A 20453-nucleotide genomic window follows, 5' to 3' on the forward strand; every position below is an offset into this window, starting at 1 on the left:
ATGATTGGATATACCATGGGAAATCTGGGGGGTAAGACGAGGAATGAAGAGCTTCTAAAAAGCTTGAGTCTGTGTTGACCTTTTCCTTTACCCAAAACATGAAAGCCTTGGTTTGCAGGCTGCCAAAAGCAAAGCTGGCGATGACATTGCGGGCGTGGTGTCTCCTGACGGTGCAGGCCATTCTCTCCCAAATCTTCTCACTGCCTCACTGCAGACAGTCCCTGCCTTGAAAGCGCTGCTTCTCCCAGCCCAGGGCAAGCGCTGGAAACAGATGAGCCCTTGTCCCTGGATCATGTATAACTGAAATCATTTGCATTCACTTAAGCAAATTTGCATAAAATTGGAGCCCCTGGGAGCTTGCCCGTGTCTCCAGGCCCTCAGTCATCCTCCACGCTGTGATGACCGATGACCGCCACGATGACCGCGACTTACCAGAGCAGTGGAGCCAGGCAGACCCGATCACTATCAGCCCCAAAACGGCACCTCTTCCCCCACACCCAGGTGAAAATCGGTGCCCTATGGACCAAACGAGTGGAGGGACACCAAGGGGTAATCTGGCTGCTGGATCATCTGTCACGACAGGAGCTTATCCCTCTGACCTGTGACAGGAAAACACAGCTTCAGTGGAGGCCGTCAGAGCCAGGACGAACACACACCTGAGCCATGGACCCCGGATTCCAGCCTCTGGGCCCCCTGGGAAACTCAGCCCCAAAGCAATGTGCAGCTTACAGGAGTCCTTCGCGCCAACTGAGGCAAGGTGCCTGTGGAGCACGCACTCCTCTCTCCTGGGACCCAGGGGCCAGCGGGGTCACCAGGGGCCCCGGCGGCACGCGGCGAGTGAGCGCACAGGTCACGCGACAGTCAAGGCCAAGGGTGGAAGGGCAAAGCGCAGTGAGAACAGGGCTCCAGGAATTTATTATTTTATCTCGGCGGCCTCGCTCTTTCTGAGACTACTCCCTAGAGAAATTCCATTTTCATTATAAAACTGGTTTCCCAGGCCCAGGCGAAGGCGGTGGTGCTGTTCCGACTCTCCCTGTTGTTTTAAGAGGTCATCGCAGACGGTGAGGCAACGTGAAATAAACTGTTTACCTAACCAGGCTTCTCTGCTTCCTGGTTCTGTCTGCCCCAAGTTGTCATTCCGGAGCCAACTCCAGAAGCAGAGGAGCAGCAGAGAATTGGAAGAAGGGCCCACGCTGCTCTGCCACGGCTGGGTTCAAGTCCCAGCCTGGCCTCCGAGCAGCTGTACGTAGGCTCTGAGGACACACCACACGAGCTTTGGCTCTACTGTAATTTTTTTTAAGATTTATTTTATTTATTTCTCTGCCCTTCGCCCTACCCCGTTGTCTGCTCTCTGTGTCCATTTGCTGTGTGTTCTTCAGTGCCAGCTTGTATGATCAGGCGGCACTGGGAAACTGTCTCTTTTTTGTTGTGTCATCTGCTGGTTAGCTCTCCGTGTGTGCAGCGCCACTCCTGGGTGGACTGCACTTTCTTCAAGCAGGGCGGCTCTCCTCACAGGGCGCACTCCTTGCGTGTGGGACTCCCCTACGCGGGGACACCCCTGCGTGGCACGGCACTCCTTGCACGCGGCAGCACTGCGCATGGGCCAGCTCACCCTGGACCTCCTATATGGTAGGTGGACGCTCTATCAGTTGAGCCACATCCGCTTCCCTGTTGTTAAGCAGTGGAGCTGGGCTGGCCCCTTAGAGCGGCAGCAGTGCTTGTCACCCGACCCAGCCCGCCAGTGAGGAGGTCTGCTACGCGCGCCCTGAAGATGCAGTGCTGATGGGCTGGAAGCCTCAGCAACCCTACCTTAGAAGGGCCTCTCAAGTTCACCGCCTCCCGGCTGCTCCCCCTGCCACTGCCTCGGGACACGGGCTCGGCACTTTCACCTGGAAACCTGCAGTATCTTCCCAGCTGCTCTGCCTGCTGCCCCTCCACACACACACCCCCAGCACATGGCTGCCAGCAGTACTTTCCTCCACAAAACTCTGCTCATGTCCCTCTGTATCCCGTCTCCATTAAAAGCAAGACCCAAATCTCACTGTCTTCATGAATCAGCCCACCCTCCCGCCCCAGCACCTTCGCTCCTGGTCGCCGTAGTCCCCGCATCCTGGTCACTCTGACCTTCCTGCCATTCCCCAAGCCTGTATGGCTCTTAAATTACTCTGCTGCTTTGCATGTAACACCCTTTCCCATTCTCCATGGAATGAGCTCTTTCTTATTTATCCTTCAAGACCCAGGCCAAAGGGCACCTCCTCTGTGAAGCCACCCTCGATTTCTCCAGGGAAAATTCGCTGCATTGTACTCTCTCCGTGTGCGTGACTCCTTTCCCAGAACACAGCCCTATACCAGGCCAGAGAGCATGGAGAACAACCTCCTAGGGGCAGAAGGTGTCGAATGAGCACATTCTACTGCACGGTGGTTTCAAAGTGAAGCCTGGAGAGCAGAGGCTCAGGGTTCAGGCCTCACACGAGCACCCCCCAGTCGCCCGGCAGGGTAGCCCTGCTATTCTAAATACGTGTAAAATTCACCTTAGGCACAGGCAGGACACTTTAGATACAGCGACACAGCACATACTGCCTCAGAAAGACGCTTCCCTCTCCACGGGGCCGAGCTTCTGTGCATTCTCCACACTAAAAACCACGGCCAGAGACGCGAAGGAACTAACAGGTATACGAACATGTTTAAGGTCTTAACCTATTGAACACGTTTCACCCCGTGACAGCTTCGCTGGCCGGCTCTGACGGCGTCCTGGAATTAATCATTTGACGTAAGTGAATTTATCAGGTGACCAAAGCCTAAACTTTAACCATTTAGAACAGAGAGACTTCTGCAACGGATTACCCTTCCCTGAACACTTCAACGGTTCACAGGGTAAAGACCCCTCTCTTGTGAGGCAGCGGCAGGCCAGCTAGACACAGCCCTACAGCCCAGCGGCTGCCCCAGGTCTCTGCTGCCTGCCCCACACAGGGGAGCCTCGGATGGCTGTCCCTGCGCCAGGCTCAATGGCATTTTTGCCTTCTTCCTTACAGTCAGACTCTTAGGCTAACTCTCCTCACGCGCCGCGGGCCTCCGTGGCCTCTGCTGTCAAGTCAGTCCTAACGTAATGCGTTTGCTGCTCCTGGTGGAAACAACAGGTAACCCACCTGGTGAGGGAGGGTAATTGTACAAAAGCAGGTCAAGGTAGGACGAGGGGCAAACGCTCGAGTATGTGGCTGCGGCCGAGAGGGGCTAGGGCTTACTCCCCAGTTCCTAACTGTGTTCAGGATCATCCTAACTGCTAAACAGAGACCTCCGAAAGGGTCTTAAAAGTCACAAATTAGTATGTTGGGGGCATACGGAGCTCTTCGTTTTCACATGGACATCGTGAGGGACCACGGGAAAAACGGAGGTCCAGGAGAAAAGGCGGGGCTTCCTCCTCGTTGACCTGACTCCAAACCCTAAACTAAGAGGCCACACACGCAAAGCTGTCAAAAGAACAAAGCGCCCAATGATCCGAATGCATGAGGATTTTAAGAACTGGTAAAAACACCGAAAGCAGGCTTTTAAATATTCTACCACTGGGTTATTGCTTACAGATTAAATAATTTAGAAGAAGTTGGACCAATATTTTTAAAGCAAGTTTGGTCCTTAAAAGAGAGAGGAAATAGCCGGTGGCATGTTGAGCTCAGCGAGCAGAGCCCAGGGCCAGAGGAGCCTGGCGTTGAACTCTGTCTCGCTTAATGAAAGGTTACTATTGTCCCTCTGCCCGAATAATAATTTCCCTTCCTTTTTTGCTTCCTCACAAAATACCATGAAGTTCTACTCTTTAACGTCATAACATGTTGTGCCTGTGAGAAATGTTTAATTTTGTTTTATTTTCAATGTTTTATGTGGCTTTATTAAACAAACCCCTCAAAATATTCTTTTCTTCTGAATGTGAATTACTTATTCTGCACATGGGCTTAAAATTAGTTAAACAGTCCATCTGTATCTGGTTAATAACACAAAGAGATACTTTAATTAATCAGGAAGCAGGACTCAAAAGCTAGGTTTAATAAGGAGGCTAGTAAGAGTTTCCTATCTTGTCAGAATTTAGCGTTTAAGTTTCTTTTAAGAAAGCAGTTTCCTGGCTCATGCTGAAACTGCCTTAGACCTGCATATCAACACACAGCATCCTGTTCAAATGTTATTATGGAAACACTGTGCTGTTCCACGCAAATGTATCCAAATGAAACCGAGGGGGTGGAAACAGCTCTCCCTGGCCACACCATGGTTGCTCAAGGGGGGTTTGTTTATACGTCGAATCGAATTTACAGCTAAATATAAAAACAGATCCATCATCATCTTGTAAACTTGAGCAACATGTCATTCCACCTCCAGACTCTGGAAAAAACACTACGGTCATGCCTAAAATAAGAACAGTGAAAGGATGAGGATCCCACTGGAGGTAAAACCGCAGCCTTCTCCCTACCTTTTTATGAAGGCATTAGGCAGGTTACAATCTGACAGTGAGATCACTGCTCTCGAACCAGGAAAGCGCTGAGGATTTGTTGTTCCAGCCACACACTGCGGCCCCTCCGAGAGGCTCTGCCTCAGGTGTCTGGTCTTGGTATGAAGCCGTGATTACTACTTATTTTTCAAAGGATATTTATACAGCCTATTCAGGCCGAAGAGCAGAGAGACAGGGAAAAAAATGTTTCATTTTGGTTTTTAACTATGGAAGAACTTTTTTTAAAAAAAATCCATGTTGTGAGAAAGATTTCACCTACTCGTTACTAAAATTAAGATGGTTAATTGGCTTCCCAAAGAAATAAAAAAGAAAACCAAAACCCTCAGGTATTGAATCGTCATTTTTCATAGGTTTTGGTATTAATTTTTTTTTTTTTTAAATTTCAGAGGACATCAATTGCCACTCGAATTGCTTAAATAAAGGATCCTGGTTTTGCTTCTTAACCAATGAAGTTATCTGACCTTGCTGAACCATGGTTTCCTCATCCACAATTCCACTTCCTATCCTCATGGGGAAGCCATTGAGGCTGCATAACCTCCCATGCGTTAAAGTCTTACACCCGAAGGCTGGCACATATTGGTGCTCAATAAATGTTCGTTTCCTTCCTTCTTCCTGACTTTCAGTGTTCAAGGCCAATTACCAACATTGTGAGAAAGAGAACTGGAAAAATGGGAAGGATGAAAGCAGAGGGGTCAGGGAAAAAGTGCTCCCAATTATATTAGCTCTAACTAGTCCGAGTCTTCTTTAATTCCATATTGTGCATAGTACAATCTTCTTTAATTCCATATTGTGCATAGTAACCCATTTCAAGCTAATATAAGGGTTACATTACACCAGTAAACTTAAGATGGAACACTGTTCTCAGCTGTTAATAAAGAAAAGCCACTAAACCTTCTTTGTATAAATTGCAATTCCACTATAAGAACCTCTAAGACTAATATAAGAAGTTAATATTGCCCCATAATCACTTCTACATCACATCACCCTGTTTTATTTTCTTTGTAGTCCTTCAGTTATTCATTGCTTATCTGTTTACTGTAACTATTTCCCCACAACCTTAGCTCATGAATGCCAAGTCCTTGACTGTCATATTTTTTGTTATACCTCCAGTGCCTATAAGAGTGCCCCGCGCATAGTAGGCTCTTCATAAACATTTCTTGAATGAATGAAGTTGAGGTAACCTAGCTGCATGCTCTTTGGACACAGTGGACAGCTTACCGACTTGAGACGACACCATTTTTTAATTCTATAAACACCAAATTTTAATTGGGCACCTAGAGAGGGGATTTCAATTTTAAAAGTAAGTACAAAAGTGAATTGTTATGTAGATAGCAACAATCAAAAAAGAATCACCTATGGAGTTCTACTCTGCCCCTCTGTTGAAGGAGCTGTTTTCAGGGAACCCCGCTGGAGAGCTGTCCTTGGCAGGAGTTACAGGCTCCTAACAGGGTCTAGAGCAAACAAACGCAGGGGCATCCGACAGCAGAGTCCTCCCAACCCGGCCAGAACCTCAGTGAGACGCTTCCCAAGCAGAAGCAAAGAAGGGAAAAATCACCTGACACAAAGGACAACAGTTTGGTTTTCCCGAACATTTCTGAGTTAGAAAGAGGATCCTATTTTTCAAAATTACATATATTTGATTGTCTACTTTGCAGACTCTAGTGTCATTGTGAGAACATAGCCCAAGAAGCAGCACAGTGTAGGGAATACACACTGGACTCCGAGTGTGTTAATGGACAACAACTCCTCCTTCACTTACTGGCTCTCAAGTTGCTTCTCGAAGCCAAAGTTTTCTCAATCCTGCCCATGGGAATGGCAAACAACGGAAAGGGTGTGGGAGAGGAAGGCAGAGAGAAATGGGCCTAGGGTTGGGGTGACGCTCCAATGGGCCAAAGAATTTCTTTGGAAACTCTGAAAACCTACATAAAGGTGGTTGTGATCTTTTCATCCAGAGGAAAGTTCTGTGAAAACTGCCTTTCGTAATTGAATTCTTTCTTCAAGTACACTTTTATTAACTGATCCTTACTGAAGGTTAATTACAATGTGAATTCTAACAAAATTAAGTTCTCCATCGGGCAACACTAACCTAAGAGAATGTGGAATAAATAAACTTGTGCAGAACCAGCACAATGCCATATTCTTATAGTTCAAAACAGTTCAAAACTATTATAGAATAAAACCGCTGTAGGGGAAGCTGAAATGAGCGCTGTTTTGCTGAACTCGGTTGGTCCCTCCACCTTCCTAAGAGTCCATTCTGGTCCCAGTCATTGCCCCAAACCCAATTTCTTGCCTTTCCCGCTACATTTCTCCAGGCAAGGCTCATGGTCTCCTGCTCGGTTACAGAACGAGCCTCCTTTCTGGTCTCTAATCTTCCCCCAGTCTCATCGATGGGTCTGAAGGGTAGCCAGAGTGGCCTTTTGACAATAAATCCTTCCATGGTGGTGCCCCTGACGTCATCTCCAGCGTCCTCTTCCTGATCCACTCCCCACAGAGTCTCCAGGGAATGCCACCACCAGGTGCTCTCCTGCCTCTGGCCTTTGTTCCCCCACGGCGCTGTCTGCCGGGCACACTTAGCACCCCCCCCCCGCCCCCCCCCCGTCCGCTTTGCTAGGTCAACTGCTCAGCTGACCCCGCTTCCTGGGCAGCGGCCCTGACTGCCTCATCTATGCCCCACGACTGCTGCCCGCCTCCTCCCGAGCTCGGACCACGCTCCACTGCACTTGCCGCTTAACGCTGTCCACGCTCCCTGGACTGAAAGCCGTGGCTCTCGTCCCCGTGCCTGGCCTCCAGGCCTGTGCCTCATGAAACACGGATGCCATCCGAGAACCACTGCTCCCCCGCCATTCTAGATGCTTTAACTGCATGATCAAGTGCAAAAACAAACAAACAAAACTATTCACCAAAACAGGCCGAGATGCAGCGGGTCCTTAATAATAGGAACCAGGACACTTTTCAGTATCCTGCCAAGCCAAACAGAGAGGTTCGAAGGAAGTCAAATGCCTCAGCTCCTATTAAATTTCCCCCAAACCACTAATTTACTCATCAGTCGTGCCCTTTAAAAATTCCTAACAGAAAGTATTTTCTAATTCCATTTGACGCACTTTCATCAGTTAATTTTTAATTGAGCCAAATATTAAATGCTCACATTAACCAGACAAAGCATTGTGCTTAGCTATTGATTTGCAGTGACAGCTTGTGTTATTCTCACACACAGGCCAAGCATGAAATAGAAAACTAATAACCCCTTAACTGTATTCTCAAAGTATCATTTATGGGAAAGAAAACTACATTCAAAGAAATCTTGTGCAATGGCTGTCATTTTTTTTTCCTGAGCCGCAAGCTGTTACAAAGCAGGGAAGCTCGTTTTCTCACGGATACGGGCAAGCTCAAGAATCCCACTGTCACTGGATGTATTCATTAAGAACGAATCTGGCAGCAACACAGGGGACAGATACTTTGGAGAACAGGCCAATTATCTGGGTGTCCTTTATAATTTGAAGTTTCTGAATTCACTCATAGATAAGCCACTTGAAGAGGGGCTGGCAATGTGAATAAAATGCACAGATGGCAGCTGAAGTGATGAGAGAGAGGAAGGGAAGAAGAGAGAGAGAAGAGAAATTGCTTGTGGTTTCATTCATGGGGACAGATCTGTAAGCTGACACATCCCTCTTTTTAAAAGGCCCCTGGAGAAGTATGGTCAAGCTTCATTACAAGTAAACAAATCATACCCTCGATATCAAAGAGATGATAAATAATGAGCAAACAGCAATTTGGGTTTGCTGCAGGCCGAGGGATGAGGGTTCCCTGTAAAATGCAGACTCCACCAGTTCTTCAAACTATAGAAAGGCTGTGATGCTTGCTTGGACCAGGGCTGAGCACTTGGCCAAAGAGCTGCTTTAACTATGATCCCACGGAGGTCATCCTTGTTGGTCGTGTCAGTAAGAAAGGACATCGCAGGTTCGCTCGCCTCTAGGAAGCCTGAACTATACTGACGACCACCTCACTTAGCAGCTGGATTTTGCAGGGGAAGGACTATGGGCATCACCTGTCCTCGTGACTTTTATGCAGCAGTTCTTTTCTATTTGAGCTACAACAGTGATCAGAGGGAAAAAAAAACCATTTCCCACTGTGAGAACCTTGGTCAAGCCCTGCTTTCTTTAATGACAGGGGGATGAATAATCTCAGACTTTAAGATTCCATAGTCTGGATTAGGCTGGAGAAATGAAATACAAGGAATACGATCAATATGCACATACATGAAGATCGTGTTTACATTCTTTGTAAACAGACAGGTGATCGTCAGCAGGAAAGGATCTAACATTAGCATTAAGGACTGATAAGTGTTGAATATTTAATATAGAGCAAAATCTAGAAGATTTCCTTTCAGATATGTATAACATGCTTTTAAAATTCTGTGATGAAGGTTGAAATAAAAATACTTAATTTTCTTTCTTCATTTCCAGTAAATGTTAGCAAACCTGTGGGACATTTGGGACACCCCCACACACACACATACACCGCCACCACCACCACCACACACACACTATATACACATAAAATAAGGGGAAAGGGAGAACATTAGCTGGTTAGGATTATAAAGTGTCTCTAACAAACTGGCTTCTAGTCATTCATTCATTCAGAAGACAATCATTGTGTGCACCTACTCTCTACCATGCTAGGTGACAGGTGGAATTTATAGGATAATTTATATATTCGGTAAGGAAGTCCCAACGAAGGAGAGCACCTTGATTTGTAAACCTAGAGCCACAAATGAAGGGAACTAACAGGATGTGGGAGCAACACTATTTTGACTGTAATTGAATTATCTTTTTTAAGTAGGAAAAATGGTATTTTGGAGTGAAGCTTTGAACATTAAAGTTCCAGTCAATCACCCTAACCCAATCCGTTTACAGAGCACTTTTGGGAAATGTAATACAGTCAGCTGTAACAAAAGAGGGAAGAATCAGTAGAGGCATTTATGACCCTTTTGGAAATGAAAGAAGAAAGAGGAAAATCCACAGGGTTTCAAGGAAGAGGCATATTGTGAGTGCTAGGGTCAACTTCTCTCTTGAGCTCCAGGTCCTTCTACCCAGCGGCTTACTGGGCATTTCTTCTGGGATATCCTAGTGGCAGCTCCAGGTGAACATGTCCAAAATTACATCCATCACGTCTGCCCCCACAAAACAGCACCTGTTCTTATCTTCCCTTTCTCTCTTAAAGATGACATCATTTTTTAAGTCAACTGGAATCAGACGAGCCCTTCAGATTCTTTCCCACCATCCTCACGTTCAATCTGTCGCCAGACCTTGGGTTCCATCTGGGTGCCACCCCATACCTGCCCCCAGCTCCTCCACTCGCCTCTCTACCTCTATGGTTCAAAGCTCCCACTTGGTCTCCCACTGCCCAACCACAGCTATTGATTCTTCCGCAAGCGCACATATCCCACCTTGTGTCAGAACTCTTTCGACATCCTTTTATCATCGGCCAAGTCAGAGACAAACCTCACATCTTAGGACCCAGCCAGGGAGGTGTTCTCAAACCACAGTCTTAACTCCTGCAAAATCTCTCAGGTCCTGCTAGTGAGACTCCTCGAGACTCCCTACACCCCCTCGTTGATCCTGCCTTGCCTCCTCTGGTCCCCATGATCTGATATGCTCTTCCCCACATCTCCCACCTGTGCTCCACAGCTCATGTCAAAAACTATCTCCTGCAGGGAACTTTTCTGAATCCCCTTCTAGCTGGATCAGATCTGTCTGTCCAGTGAAGAGTGTCACAGATTATGGCAACTCTCTTACTTGTCTTAGTCCCTACAGGTTGATAAATTCCTTGATGGCAAAGTTATCTTACACATTTTTTACTTAACTAAAACACTGAGTAAGATGCTCAATAAGTGATTTTTCAGCAAAAAAAAAGTGCACACTATATTAAATAACAAGTCTTATCACTTCACATTTCCATTGCTGCCCTGCTTTTTAGAAACTGAGGTTAAATTCTGTAGGTAATTGCTCATTTTCCTCAATCAAGTCATCGACAAATAGTTTTCTTCTTGTACTGTCACTTTAATATTTAGTAAGTGGCTGTGTCTCACCATACTTATAATTTTTGTTATAGAGCACCTCTTTTGGAGTTTTCAGTGTTGAAACACACACACGCACACACAGATACTGGCAGAAATCCACAAAGGAAATGGCTAGGAGATTATCCTGAAATTTTAGACCTAGAAGTTCCAACACTGGCATCCTTTTGGCTCATCTATTTTTTTTTCCAGAGATTTTTTAAAAAATGAATACCTAAAGCTGATGATAAAAGATTTGTAATTTACCTTATTCCTATGCTATAAGAAGGCTACATATACCAAACAGGCTTTGAATTAAAAGGTCTAAGAATCTTGTCCCACTTTTTTTTAGCTTCAATGCAGTTGACTGCATTTCAATTTCAGAGTAGACACCCTGACATAATACTCATTGTGTTGCAATGCAGAAGAAATCCTAGATATATACCAAGAAAAGCTAGGAGAAGTCAAGAAAAGACAATCTGCAACACTGATCCCTTGTTCAGCGCTCCAAGCACTGAAATTCATAAAATCTCGATACTCCTTTGCAGCTGAAGACAAGACAGTTAAAAACAGAAATACAGCAATTGGAACTGTCACAAGAAAAGATATATAGGTCTTGATGGAGAAACCTCCCTTGAAAAATTAAAGCTCCACTTGACACTTTGGGTTCTTGGGTTGTTTTCGGGAGACATAATAAAGAACAGAGTGGAGCCGGTCATAAGCTTCTGACTCATTACATCGAAGCCCCAGAGAGCTGATGGGCTGATTATTAACTAAAAATGGAATATGGTTCTATCCCTGAAATTCTGAAGGCAAAACAAGAAGCAGAAGAGAAAGATAACTTTTCCAAATAAAGAGTTTCCCACAGAAGCATGCATTCTGTGTGCAATGTGGACGAGAAGGTACCTTCCAAGGTAAACCTCCTCGTGGAATCTGGCCGCTGTCTCAGAAAAATCACCCATGTACCTCAGTATATTGCTACAACTGGTCATACCAGCATGTCAGGGACATCCCCTTTCTACCATGTTGAAGAGGGCATTTGGGGAAGTAGTCTTCACTATAGCTATTTTAGCTAAGTTTAGTGAGTCAAAATTTATCGAAGGCTGAGTATAACCACCACTGTAATCTTGCACTATAGGGATCCAGAGCAGGTAAAAATTCTGCCCACAGTTACTATCCTTTCCCTGCACAGGACTGGAATTTTTTTACCTCTGCATGGAAAGGATAGTAGGTTTTGACAGAATTCTGCTTGCCCTGCTGCCTGGAGCCAGATTAGAGTGGGGGTTATGGTGTCGTTTTAGTTAAACCCATTTTTTAGGTGAATCCTACCCTTCACCTGTTAGAATGTAACCAGGAGCAGGTAGGATGATGATGCAGGTGGGGAAGGCATGGAGGTGGGGCAATGCCTTTGAGAAAGCCCAAACTTTGGAGAGATGGGACTCATCACTTAAGAATCACTTGCTAGAGGCCAGGTGGACTTACCTTCTGTTTGGCAGATAAAGAGCAGACAAATAGTGCTGGCACTATAGAAATGGACAGATATCAGAATAGCAAGGGGCCACCTTCAAAAATACTTCTAAAAATGAAAACAGCTTTGCTGTGATTTTAAAAGTATTACCGTCTCCATTTAAAGAAAGAGGATCACAACTGCAAGACATCAGAAGATGAACATCTGCTCTTTAGGAACGTATATATCACACTGGTCGATGAATTTCTGTAAATATCATTTGAAAAGAGAAGTCTCCTGATAAGCAGAACAGCGCTATAAAACTTAGAAACAAAACAAAATGAATGGTTTTCTGGCCAACAGAAAAGCTCCTGTTCTGCTTCAAAACCTACTTAATATTTTTCTGCATACAAGAATGATTTATTTAACAAAGACAGTTCTTAAAAATAAGCTGTTCTAATCATATGAATCATAACCTCAATTCTCTTTTACTTAAAAAAGAATTAATGAGGGGAGCAGATGCAGCTCAAGTGGTTGAGAGCCTACTTCCCATGTAGGAGGTCCCGGGTTTGATCCCCAGTACCTCCTAGAAACAAACAAACAAACGAAGAAACCAACTCTCATTGGGGAATGGATGTAGCTCAGTGGTTGAGCCCCTCCTTCCCATGTACGAGGTCCTGGGTTCAATCCCCAGTACCTCCTAAAAAGAAAAAAAAAAAAAGAATTACTGAAATACTTTAAACACTGAGGGCTAGTGTTTATTAGGTCTTTCTTTTTTTAATGTGCCTAAGGAGTACTCAGTGGGTAAATATTCAGCCCCGGGAACTCCCCCTGCCTTTCAGTTCTCTTCAGCACATGGCTATGTTACACAGTATTTTTAAAGTTATCGACATTCTCCCCCCACCACCACACTATTTAAATCAGGTCTAATGCACACATGAACAGCCATATGGTTAGAAATAACTTCTTTAGACAAAGACTGCAGTGTATGCAAAATAACATATACTTGAGGCAATTTTTTTTCTTTTCTTCTTTCTTCTGAGAATCTTGGACCACGTTTCTGGACTGCCCGATAAACTATGAGTTCACCATGGCATCTGCAGCCCTGGGCTGTGAGTCCATCCCAGGCAGGGGCAAAGCTTTCCTCCCTGTGACCCCAAGGTCCACGAATGAGCCCCACATTCGTGTCTGTCGAGTAACTGCCTGGGCCCTTGGATGATTTTGATCGTTAATCCCCTTTAGACCACAAACTCTAGTTTTGTTCGAACCAAACCAAGAGGAATGAAAGAAAAAACTTCCTAGTGAAGGAAATTCAGTGAGTGGTTTCCTATACGCGGCTGGGGAGAAAGAGTGAAAGGTTACTGCTGTGCCTGAATAAGATGATATTAGATTACCTTAAAAAGGTTTAACAGAACCTTTGAACCTCAAACACAATACATCCCCCAGGGAAAGGGGTGCAGGGAGGGGAACCTTTCTACTTGGGCACTACAAAGACCGTGCTGATTTCTAGCACAAATGTATCTCTGCTGAAGTAGTGCATGGCTAAACGACTGCTAAGACACGATGCGTGACCCAGCAACGGGGCGCCATGCGCTGAGCGGAACACAGCACCACCACGGCTTCATGAGCGCGCTCATCAGCCCTCCAAAACGCCGCGAAGACTGGAAGCAAGAGAACAAAAAGCTGCAAGAGTCGGGCTTTTCTTCTCTTTTCTTCTTCCTTCCAATCTGAGGCTTTCTGTTACCTGGTGGTGCGTGTGTGGCTAAAGACGTTTAAGCAGTCTGAAATGCACCAACTCAATCAAGGATTGCTTTCAAAAAGAGCAATCCATTCTCCCTGGAAAGCACAACCCAAAAGAACAGGATGCACAAAAGACAGCTATGTTTTCAAAGAACACTAAATAACAACAAAAGCTCTGAAACAGAGATGAGGATTGGGTGAACTATAAAACTTTGCGAAGGTCCAGAAATGTAATCAGTCAAAAGCACATGATGGAAAACTCGAGGCACAATCATGTATTTTTTTCTACAAAATAAATTACCGAAAGGGATCATGTGATTCTGAAGAGGCAGAAAGATGTACTTTCCCAAGGAAAGTTCATCATTCAAGATATTATTTAAGATTGGATCATCGTCAGGCTATTTTTAACCCCCTATCATCTTGCTGCCAAAAGAGGCCACAAGTGGCTAATACTCAGCCACTATAAAAATGATGCTCTTTCACGTCATTTTTACCCTGGCATGAGAATGGTACTGCTTTCCAGTTTATCAAATGGTTTGCTGGATGTGGACTGCTTCCTGCTAACTGATAAAAAGGACACCAACATCTGCAGAGAAGTAAGTTCCTATCTTCCCAAACAACCAAATCCAAAAGACCAAAACAAAACAAAACAAGTTGCACCACCATCTCATCAACAGATGAAGCCGAGCAACCTCTTGTTTGGACCATCTCTTTCTTTAAGTGGTCCATGTCTCACTTTTCTTTTAAGGCATGAAGCTGAATGATGCCACATTCTTAGCTTGGAGGGTGCTAATGATTTTATCTCACCAACTTGCCCCTATTTCAGTCCTTTGCTTGCAAGAGCCCCTTTGTCCTAAAGCAGTCTCAAGGCCATGGACCTCATTTATAGCAATAAACCATGCTACAAGGGGATAAAATAATAACCAAATAGAGCAATTAAAAGAGCTAAATCTTCTGCCTTTAATTGGAGTAAAAAAGTGGGTTTTCATTCCTGGGGCCAGTGATGCCAAAACAAACTGGAGAGCTACTACGAAAAACATTCCTGAGAAGAGAGGTTTATAGCAAGTTACCTTGTCTCTATTTCTTCCCAGGTCAGATCACCCTACTAGACAGCTGGGATATATTTGGCATTCTAGGTAATATCGTGGGCCATGCGGAGCTGCTGGAAAGGGACTGTGCATGGCTCCATCCCAGGGCGTCACTCTTTCTAAAAGATCAAGTATCCCAGTCAGCCCTTCTCTCACCTGAATGTACACACACATCACCGGGGGACCCTGTTAACCACAGATTCCAATGCATTAGATCTGAGGTGGGGTCTGAGTCTGCTTTTCTAAGACGGTCCCAGGTGATGCCCATGAACCACACTGAGGCACAGCAAGGTCCGAGACCGTTTCTAGCTGTCCTGCCTTTTTCTGGATACCACACAATACCCTATTCAGGCAGGAATAAAGCCACACTCCACTCTACATCCAATCTCTTCTTTATTCTTTATTTGATTTGGAGGCTTTGGGGACCTTCTGTGAGAGGCACATCATTCCAAGGCTCTGCTTTCTTGCAGTTATGGGACACGGGGATACAAAGAGTTTTCCTCAGCCTCAGGAGGTTCTGATTTTGCATTGGCAGCAGCAAAGACAAAAGTGACTTCAAGTCAAAGCCCCCATTAGTATATTACTAGGATATTATTCAGAAGATGAGCTGGTCCCCCAAGTCCTGGGAACAGAGCAGGTCGTTGCCACGTGAGAAAAACATCCGCGCTCTCTTGACAAACTTCACCACCGTTAAGACTACTTTTAAGTGTAAGATGCACCACGTTATGAGAGATGAAACCCTTGGCTGGTGCAAATGTGGAGGGAAATCTGTATGCCAAATCCCTACAACACAAATTTGCACTAATAATGCACATTGGGAATAACAGGCAAGCCATTTAAAACTCAAGTTCTACCACTTTTATTCCAAAGTGTCCATAAACGATTGCATTTCCTGATATATACTTTTTTCCTTGCCAAATTCTGTGGTGTTTCCTAGATAGTCATCAATCTATGTGTTGTTTTGAAAACTACTACACATTTTACCATCGGCCAGCTGTGCTCCTATGTGATTTATTTTAACTTTAAGAGGTTCTGTCAAAAATTTTTTTATCATGTTCTACAGTATGTCACTGTGGTTTGGCATCATAAAATGTAGCCTCTACATTTATCAACCTCAGATACCTGTGGACCACAAAGATATGCTCTCCTATGAAAACTCTATTTTGAAAGGAGGAAAAAAGTAAGCCTTCACTTAAAAAGAAACCTCAATTGTATGAGATGTTGACACACTGCAACTGAATTATGAAGATCAAGGTTATATCTTAGTTTCCATCGTAAACATACGTTTCAGTTTCCCACTTCTTTATCAAATTACTTAATAGGTGACAAGTTAGTACCTTGGATTTCTTTCAACCTGAAAGAAAGTTTAAAATGGTGATTTTTGACTATTAAATAAATTTTAATTTGGTTTTTAACATGATTCTTTTAGAGTCTAGAAGTTCCTACCTCTTTGGTTATGACAGTTAAAAAATAAAACCACCCATGTAACCACGTATTTAACAAGAATATTCTTCTCACCCTTTGGTAAGTTCTTCTAGAATTACTAAAGATCTGATAATGTGAGGTCTCAACAAACAAATAATTCAGAAAGGACATTTAAACTTTAGAGACTTAACCTGGGATTTTTCATTAATTTTACTTATAAACATTTTACAGTGGCATCAGTGTTTCATCAGCTTTGATCAAATAGCAACAGATATTATATTCTCATGCCAGGCATCTCCTTGTTTGGACCTTTTTTCTTTTTTGGCCTCTTAATATTAGCACACTTTGTATAATGTAGTAAAACATGTAATGCACTTCTTGAAATCTAACCCCCAGCTTTTTGCTCCCATTAGGTCCGATAAAATAATAAGATTAGTAATTCTCCCAAGAGACTATAAGAGGAAGCACTGAATTGCATCCTTTTTCAACAATAACTCTTTGCATTAAAACAAAAGGCCTAAAATATCTTCAGACAAGAATTCTTCTTTTCCTTTTTCATAAAGGAGTAACTTTAGATAGAAGATGCAGATCTGAACAACCCTGGAGTCTTACTTAGGGTCTGCATGCCTCCCCCAAAGACCACAGAACAGAGCAACTGCCTGGTAAAATGATGGAAGCGCCATCTCACACAGCACCGGGAGCAAATCATCTCACAGGTGTTCTTCAGAAGTACAGGCATCAATCACTCCAACCACAGGCAGGACAGGAGAGCATCCACAGGTTAAGAATCCATCTCTCTCTGCCTTACAGAGATACCCTAGACACAGGCTTTTTCAGCAGAGGAGACCACAAAAGGATGTGGATTTTAGGTGGTGAAAAGTAAAAGGTACTAACATTCCAGCGAACTTTTAAACCACCTGCCAGTTAGAGAAATAGAACGTCAAGTGTGCAGCCCATGCAGAGTGGCCCATGCGATAAGGTCCACCGTCCATATCCCAACATTCTTCTAGACACACTGCCGCGTCCACTGGGAAAGCGGCACACATTCTACACCAGAGTCCACGGGCTCTCGGAATGTCCACTTACCTCTTTACCAACACAGCTAAGTTTTCCAGAAAAAGGGGTTTTCTTCTCTGATGAATTTTACCAAGTGAGTCAGGAAGGCATCCCCTCACCACTCTGATGGCGTCTGTTCTAGCTGGGTGGGTTCTCCACTGTTAGCACCCTGAAGACTCCCTCAGGGGAGCTGGTCTAAAATGCAGATCCCTGCGACCCACTCCTGGCAAGAAGTCAACCAACTACCCAGGCCAGGTAACTGTGATTCGGGGGATCCCTGGACCACAGCTTGAGAAACGCTCAAAGGAGCCCATTTATCCTAAGAGCCTAGTGGGTGGCACATGCTGGATCTCTGAACTTCAACGGCTGGCCAGCAGGGAAAACATTTTGGGCGGGAAGGATTTATCACAGAAGGGTTGGCAGGGAAAGCCTGGGAGAGGGCAGGAGAGGGCAGGAGAGGGCAGGAGAGGGGAGGGAGGGAGGCAGGCAAGAAACAACCCGATTTTTCTGCACCGGCTCCAAAGCCTCGGCTTGCCACCGGCGCCCACCCACACTGCACCCACGGCCTCCTCTGGCTTGGAGCGCAGGCTCCCATTCAACCAGACATGCACCTACCCAGCCTCCGTTATCCTGGATCCAGGTGTGCAGGTGCCGGTTCAGGTACTCGGTCATCCACAGGGCGATGTTGTCCACCAGGGGCGACATCTCCCGGTTGACGCTCTCCACACACATGACCCCACCGAACTCAAAGAAGGCCACAATCCTCCCCCAGTTCACCCCATCCCTGAAGAGTTCCTCCACCACCGTGGCGAAGCGTCCCCTCGCGGTGAAGGGGGTCAGGTGTAACTGGCTGGACATCTCGGCGAAGTCGCGGCGGTAGCGACGAGAGAAGTCACCGCCGGCCTGGCGCAGGGTCAGGTGGACCACAGGTGGCACCGGGCTGAGCGCGGGCCCCGCGGCGGCCGCGGCGGCGGGGGCGGCGGGGGGCGGCGGCGAGGTCCTGGCGGCCGGGTCCCGGGGCGCGGCGGCAGGGGCTGCGCGCCCTGGCTGGGAGGAGAAGATGCCTGGCGCGGGGGTGGCCCCGGGGAGCGCGGCGCCCGCGTCTCCCGCCTCCCACTCGTAGCCCCTCTGCGACAGCTTATAATGGATGTACTTCATCACTATCTCCCGGTTATCATACCCTGTGCGCCCCGCGTGCGCCATCCTTGCCCCAAGGCAAAGCAGCCGGGTGCCAAGGGCACCTCTCGCCCCCGCTCCCACCGCACGATCCCGAAAGAAAGCAGAATAGTTATAATCCAGCTATTTTATTGGATGTGCTTTGCATTCTTGGATGAGGGCGTGTCTTCAGCCACGCGGAACACTTGACTCTGGTGTTTCCCCTTTGGCATGAGATGCAGGAAATTTTGAGATTCAGATTTCTTTCGGATCTTTATTTCATGAGGCACATGATCAGAATGAATTATTGTTCATATCAGTCTACTTCCTCGGTGATGCTGAAAGGGTAAAAAAGAAAGAGAACGAAGAAGTCACAATCAGGTGCATTTGCCTTGATGCACGGGGTGAGAGCGGGGCAGCCACACGAGTTCCAGGGCGACAAGAGCATGTATTAAATGGCCTGGAAATCCCGCGAACTTCAAGTTCAAATCTCAAACGTTTCCTCTCAAAGTTACATTAAACCGATTTCCTGTGCAAGGAACTTACTTGTATTTTTTAAGGACAGCATGATCCTCTGTCAAGTTTCCTTTTTTTTTTTTTTTTGTAAAATCAAACCAATGCATAAGGCAACGATGCCAGCAATCTTCCGAATTCTCCAGCTGGAGCTGCTTAGAAACTTGCAAAGGAACCGGGAGTCGGAAGGGGCTGGAAACGAGGAGAACCTCGAGGTTGAATCGCAGGCTCTGGCTTCACAGAAATGTCAATCCGTAGGAATCCCGATCGCAGCGCTTTAAGAGCACGAGAGGACAAGGCAGCAGCGGCGGCGGCAGCAGATGAATAACCACGTTCAGTCCAGTATGTGCAGAAGTCCGGCGATTTCCCCCTCTCGGCAATTCGCCCACGCACGCACACGCGCGGACACGGATCCCCATCCACGGGACTGCTTCACGCCTCCCGGGCCGAGAGACGGGGGGAGGCGGCCCGACGGCAGGGCCGGGCCCGGGGGGAGGCCGCCTCTCCGGCTCAAAGTCCGCCCAGCAAATGCATTTGCCGAAAAGCTGCTCGGTAAACGCAGGCAGGACGCGCCCGGGCCGCCGGTGCCGCGCGCGAGCCGCCCGCGCTGTGTGTGGTGCGGCGCGGGGTGGCGAGGAGGCGGTGGCGGGGGAGGGTTTTATTTTTTCCCTCTTTTCCTAAAAAGGATGACGGCTACGAAGTTCTCCCCCCTGGACCCCCTCTTCCGCTGCACCCCACCGGCGCACCCGCCTCCGGGCTGCGCACCCTTTCTCCTCCTGCTGCTCCTCCCGCGCGGCGGCGGCGGCGGCGGCGGCGCCCGCCTCCCGCGCTGCTCGGCCGCGCAGCCCGCTTCGCGCGGGGACGGCCGCCGGCGGGAGCTGGCGGCGCCCGGGCACATTCACTTGCAGCGGCGGCGGCGGCGGCGGCGGCGGCTCGGCGGGGAAACCGAGAGCGCGGGGCGGGCGCGCCGAGGGCGGGCGGCGGGGCGCGGGCGGGGGCGGGGAGGAAGGGGGCGGCGCGGGCGGGGGCCCGGCCTCTTACTTCATTCTCCTCGCCCTGCGCCTGGTTTCCTGTGCGTACGTCACACGGTTCATTCAAAAAAAGAAGAAAGAAAGCGCCCGGCCCGCGGCCGCCCGGCCGCCCCCGCCGCCCCGCGCCCCGGCTCCGGCCCCAGGCCCCGCGGCCCGGCCCGCGGCGGCGCCGACCCATGGCGCGCGCGCCCGGGGCTCCCCGAGGCCGCCGCCCGCCCGCGGGGCCTGCCGGTGGGTGGCGCGGGCGGCGCAGGCCTCCCGGGCGGCCGCGGCGCGGTGGGTGTGCGCGGGGCCTCCTCTGGCCTGCGGCGGCCGGGCGCGCGCCTGGAGGGGGGGGGGGGGCAGCGGGTTGTGCTGCCCGAAACCGGGGCCCCGCGGCGGCCGAGCGCCGGAGGCGCCCGGAGCCTTCCCGAGCGTGGGTGCGCGCGTGTCGTGGGTGCGCGCGCGGGGC

The 20453-nt window shown here is 47.6% G+C and overlaps 1 protein-coding gene across 2 annotated transcripts in view; it reads right to left on the reverse strand.

The window, feature by feature from the left end:
* Positions 1-19979, reverse strand: part of BCL2 (BCL2 apoptosis regulator) — a 182331-nt gene extending 162352 nt beyond the window's left edge. Inside the window, exons 1-2 of one of the 2 annotated variants that reach the window (XM_004461005.5) lie at positions 19005-19979; positions 17919-18796 (exon numbers count right to left, since the gene is read on the reverse strand). In XM_004461005.5, coding sequence (XP_004461062.1) covers positions 17919-18506 — 588 coding nt within the window. In that variant the 5' untranslated portion in view covers positions 18507-18796; positions 19005-19979. Of the gene's footprint in view, positions 1-17918 lie in introns of both variants that reach the window. The other variant, XM_058277857.2, reaches the window with a different exon arrangement.
* Positions 19980-20453: the final 474 nt, after the last annotated feature.

Source organism: Dasypus novemcinctus, chromosome 16 (assembly GCF_030445035.2).
Source record: "Dasypus novemcinctus isolate mDasNov1 chromosome 16, mDasNov1.1.hap2, whole genome shotgun sequence".
Taxonomy (NCBI): domain Eukaryota; kingdom Metazoa; phylum Chordata; class Mammalia; order Cingulata; family Dasypodidae; genus Dasypus; species Dasypus novemcinctus.